This window comes from Limulus polyphemus, unplaced genomic scaffold (genome assembly GCF_000517525.1).
Source record: "Limulus polyphemus unplaced genomic scaffold, Limulus_polyphemus-2.1.2 Scaffold806, whole genome shotgun sequence".
Taxonomy (NCBI): domain Eukaryota; kingdom Metazoa; phylum Arthropoda; class Merostomata; order Xiphosura; family Limulidae; genus Limulus; species Limulus polyphemus.
This window is the reverse complement of record NW_013666416.1, coordinates 266,574-268,233: the sequence shown is the minus strand read 5'-3', so window position 1 is coordinate 268,233 and position 1,660 is coordinate 266,574. Positions and strand designations below refer to the sequence as shown.

Genomic DNA, 1,660 nt, shown 5'->3' with positions numbered 1-1,660 from the left:
AAGATGTAGAAAAGAAAAAAAAGGCATGAGAGAAACATTGTTTTATAAACCTCACAACTTAATAAAAAATTTGATGTTTTGTGCATGAAAGCATTGCAATGTTTACTGTTAATCTGCCAAATTTTGTTAATATTCACTTACTGATTTAAAAGTTATAGCATGAAAACTATAACAAGCACAAAATGGTTATGAGGCCGGTCCCAGGGACCGAGCTTGTAATGAAAGAGTTAATAACACTCATGTCACAAAAGCAAAACAGTTAAACATACCACCAACATTTTAATTAATCCCACTAATGCCTTCTGAGGTCCTCTACATATTTTAAGTAGAAAATGAGTGATTTTACCCATTGTATTTGATACAATATGTGGGCATTCTCTGTTAGTGAATGGTGTATAAACAAGTCAGTTATTCAGAAGTTAATTGTTTTAGCATTGTAACTGAAACTGTTACTTCAATTTTCTATAGGTCAATCATTTTAGAAAGCAAAACAAGATTTTTGTCTGGGGTGCAGACATTCCTGACCCTGTAGCATCATTTGATCAACTACATAGCAAGTATGGAGTTCATCAAGATATCTTACGGAACATCCAAAATCTTGGTTATTCTGCTCCTACCCCCATTCAGATGCAGGCTGTACCTCTGATGATGGAGGTGTTTACTTTATTATTTTGTGTTTGTTTGTTTTGTTAACTTAAAAAAAAAGACTTAACTGATAATATGTAAACACTTAATGTAACTTAGCTTGCAAAGGTCATTAAACTGCCCTAACAGTGATGGAATAGATGGATAGATATATTGTAATGTTTTAGTAATAAGTTAGTGTCATCACTTGCCTGACTACTTACCTTTTTTGAAATCTTGTAATCTATTTATTATGTTGTCATTCTTTCTAACTGTGGCTTTAATTATTGTAAAAAGTTTTTCTGAAAGACCTAATGCAAGAGTTTGATGTCCATCTACCTTAGTTCTGAACATATCCTTAATTATTTTTTCTAGCTAATGATTTGTGTATTCTTACTGCTGTATTTCTATTTGAATGCTACTGGCTTGGTTCATAATGCTAACTGTAGGAAAATTATATTCTTCAAGTGTGTAACTTGGATAACTTGTATATTTATTTATACTTTCCTTATGTAGCTCGATTACCAGAAATGAATTGTAAAAAAAAAAGAAGAAAAAGAAGATGTGAATGGTCTTATAAGTAATCACTTCTGTCTGAACCATATGTTTAAAAATGGTTGGCTTATCATAATACATGCTCTAAAAATCTTATCTGTTCGAACTAAGGTCGGAATTAAGATAAAATTATCAAATAAAATAGCATTTTGAACATGTGGCTTGATGTATTTTCTTTTGCAGAGAAGAGAAATACTAGCATGTGCACCAACAGGATCAGGGAAAACAGCAGCATTTCTTATACCCATCATTCACCACCTTAAGGTAGTATTACGTTATGGATTTTTAAAATTGTGCCTGGGAACAAATTATTTTCATGTGACCTTTCAGTGTTATCTAAGAATGAATTCATGCTAAACAGTTGATGTGTGTGTATATATATAGACGAACGGATTCTAAAGGATATCGTTTACAAAAATACTACACCAAAGAAACAGAACACAAAACTGCAACTCAACATCTACTACAAGTCTACCACAAC

At 31.9% G+C, this 1,660-nt stretch overlaps 1 protein-coding gene across 2 annotated transcripts in view; it reads left to right on the top strand.

The window, feature by feature from the left end:
• LOC106460638 (probable ATP-dependent RNA helicase DDX52) overlaps positions 1-1,660 on the top strand; it is a 36,449-nt gene that overhangs the window by 10,503 nt on the left and 24,286 nt on the right. For both annotated transcript variants that reach the window (XM_013920363.2, XM_022387393.1), the window contains exons 4-5: positions 469-654; positions 1,363-1,443. In XM_013920363.2, coding sequence (XP_013775817.1) covers positions 469-654; positions 1,363-1,443 — 267 coding nt within the window. The remainder of the gene's footprint in view (positions 1-468; positions 655-1,362; positions 1,444-1,660) is intronic.